Source organism: Montipora foliosa, chromosome 8, assembly GCF_036669935.1.
Source record: "Montipora foliosa isolate CH-2021 chromosome 8, ASM3666993v2, whole genome shotgun sequence".
Taxonomy (NCBI): Eukaryota; Metazoa; Cnidaria; class Anthozoa; order Scleractinia; family Acroporidae; genus Montipora; species Montipora foliosa.
Genome location: NC_090876.1, coordinates 24,888,235 through 24,890,734, shown reverse-complemented (window position 1 = coordinate 24,890,734; position 2,500 = coordinate 24,888,235). Strand labels below are relative to the sequence as shown.

At 38.1% G+C, this 2,500-nt stretch overlaps 1 protein-coding gene across 2 annotated transcripts in view; it reads left to right on the top strand.

Annotated features, from left to right (window-relative positions):
• Positions 1 to 2,500, top strand: part of LOC137967735 (sorting nexin-13-like) — a 51,703-nt gene that overhangs the window by 34,908 nt on the left and 14,295 nt on the right. For both annotated transcript variants that reach the window (XM_068814288.1, XM_068814289.1), the window contains exons 24-25: positions 548 to 658; positions 1,126 to 1,221. In XM_068814288.1, the coding sequence (XP_068670389.1) occupies positions 548 to 658; positions 1,126 to 1,221 (207 nt within the window). The remainder of the gene's footprint in view (positions 1 to 547; positions 659 to 1,125; positions 1,222 to 2,500) is intronic.

The following is a 2,500-nucleotide window of genomic DNA, read 5'->3' as shown; positions in this document are numbered from 1 at the left end:
CCCATGCTTTCAGGAAGGACCCCGAGGACTTCACGGTATCACCCTTAGTAGCTTTGTATTATTTTCTTGTTGTTTTAATTCCAAAGGGATTCTTAATTATAAGAATAGCTTTGATTGGCTTAACCCGCGTACCACACTTCAGTTCAAACCTTTGAAATTACCTTAGTTAATGCAATCTTACATGCGTGGTGACTGGCTCGGGTTAGCGTGCTTTGCATTAGTCCAAAGCACTGTGCTTTTCACAAGAAAACGTGGCAGAAAACAACGCTCTCTTAATCATAAAACAAAAGAGCCTTTAACGCGCTTTGCTATAGCGCAGGAATTTTTTGGCAACTTATAAGGCACGTATTTTGCATTTTTGCCCATCCATGCGCTTGATTGGGTTTTTCTTATTTATTTTATTCTATCGGACAGTTTTAAGGGCCAGCTATTATGATGTCTTGTTCTTGCAAAGACCTAAAAGCAACCATCCTTGTGCCTGTATCAATGTATGCTCCAATATTATCACGGTAAAATTATGTTCATATCTCTGTTTTGTTTGTTGTAGAACCTTTTATCTACAGAAATCTTGGCCCAACATCCGGGTATGTTTGAGATTGTTAGCAACTTTCTTATCCCAGGAGCTTATGCCCGCGAGAAAGGACAGTTTGCCAGAAAGGTGAGTTTGCAAGCGAAGCTTAGCTTGGTGTGCCTCCATTAATTTGGTTTTTGTTTCTTACCGTTGATACAATTTTCCATGTTTTTCTCGCCTTAATTGCGTGGAGCGCGAATGAGTTAAATTAAAGTTAGCAGACGGGATTATGGCCGAACGTCCGCTGAAGAGAGTGTAGATTTCTAAAATTAACACTTCGTTCAATAATTTCATTTGAATTGTGTAGCTTATCGAAAATAAATTTGTCATTAAATACTCGGGTCTCAAAAAATGTGAAACGAGCGAGTAGAATTGCGCAGTCGATCTGACGTTAAGTGTTAAGTTTTTTCGGTTCTGATTCCCATAAAACAAGACCTGTGAATTTATTGGACTATTCACATGATGCCTTGTCTCTGAGCGTTGCTAAGAAAAGCTAATAAACCGAAGATACTCATAAAAAGTGATTAAGTGTAACGTCTTTGGTTCTTTGCTAGGTGGACACTCTAGTTGCACCTATACGTCAGGTATCGCACGCAATCAAGACTGTACCAGATAGTTTGTCAGGAGGAGTCCAAAAGATATTCACCAAGGTTAACTTTTGCCAACTTGCTGTTCTTAAAATGATTTTAACTTACATGGAATTTCATATATTAGAACTAAGGAATGGACATGAAATGAAAGAAAGTTAGAACTGAAGATCGTCGCAGTTAGCTAAGCAATACGCAGTTGCAGGTAATTCATGCTCTTAACAGAAATCCATGGGAGAGGAGATCAGTATTAAGCGTTTCCCGGATTTCGTTTACGCAAACTCACAATGTAACCGCTTTCATAAACCTCATCATTCGCTCGCAAAATCTTGTTCCTTCTATGTGAGTGAACAAGAGAAATATACAGTGGTGGAAAGAAAGGGACAGAACCGGGATTTTTGAAGTTTACAAATATAATTTTTATTAAAGGAAGACGTTTCCGCTCACTATATATGTGGACGTTACCACAAACACACCTCTATTTGTATTTTAATTAATAATAACTTAACTGAATTAAAACTGAAATTCACTTATCATGAAAGACGGACTGGGCGTCTTCCGCTTTGCATTCAAAAAAACTTTTTTGGAAATACCCTTTGTCAAACCATTCATGAAACAGATTCCGTGAGAACAAGTTTTTTTCCCCTGGAATGTATCATTATGGAAACCAAAATTGAAGGTCGGAAAGACTCTGGGAATTGTCAATCATTGTACCTTCTTCTACATTGCAAATACATAACACCTTGTTCCAAAAAGGCCACCATTTTAGTATTCTTTTGTTTGAATGCAAATTGGCCCTTTGGGTCTGGCTTTCAAACGTAAAATTCGAAAGAATATTTAAAACTGAATGAGGTCGAAACGGCCAATTTGCAATCAAACAAAAGAATACTAAAATGGCGGCCATTTTGGAATAAGGTGTATAAATTTAATCGTGGGACTGGTCAGTAAAATCCTGGAAACTTCAAAAGCGAGAACAGTGCTAGTTGTTTTCCGTTAAAGTGTTTGAATAAATTAATCGTAGCTTTTCATTTGTTGTCTTCTCGGAAAATAGTGTGTTTTGTACGATGGCCTAGGAGGGTCACAGTCCAGTTTTAATTTTTCACAGTCCAGAACTCGGTTGGTATTTGTCACAGGTCACAGGTCACAGGTCACAGGCCACAGGCCACAGGCCACAGGCCACAGGCCACAGGTCATTGTTTCACCAATACAGATAGTATCCTAAACATGCATTAAAGCTAACCTTAGGCCTTTTTTTTTTAGCCAATTTTTTGAGGCCTAATGTTAGCTTTTTTGAATGTTTAGGATACTTTCTGTATTGGTAAAACAATGACCTGTGACCTGA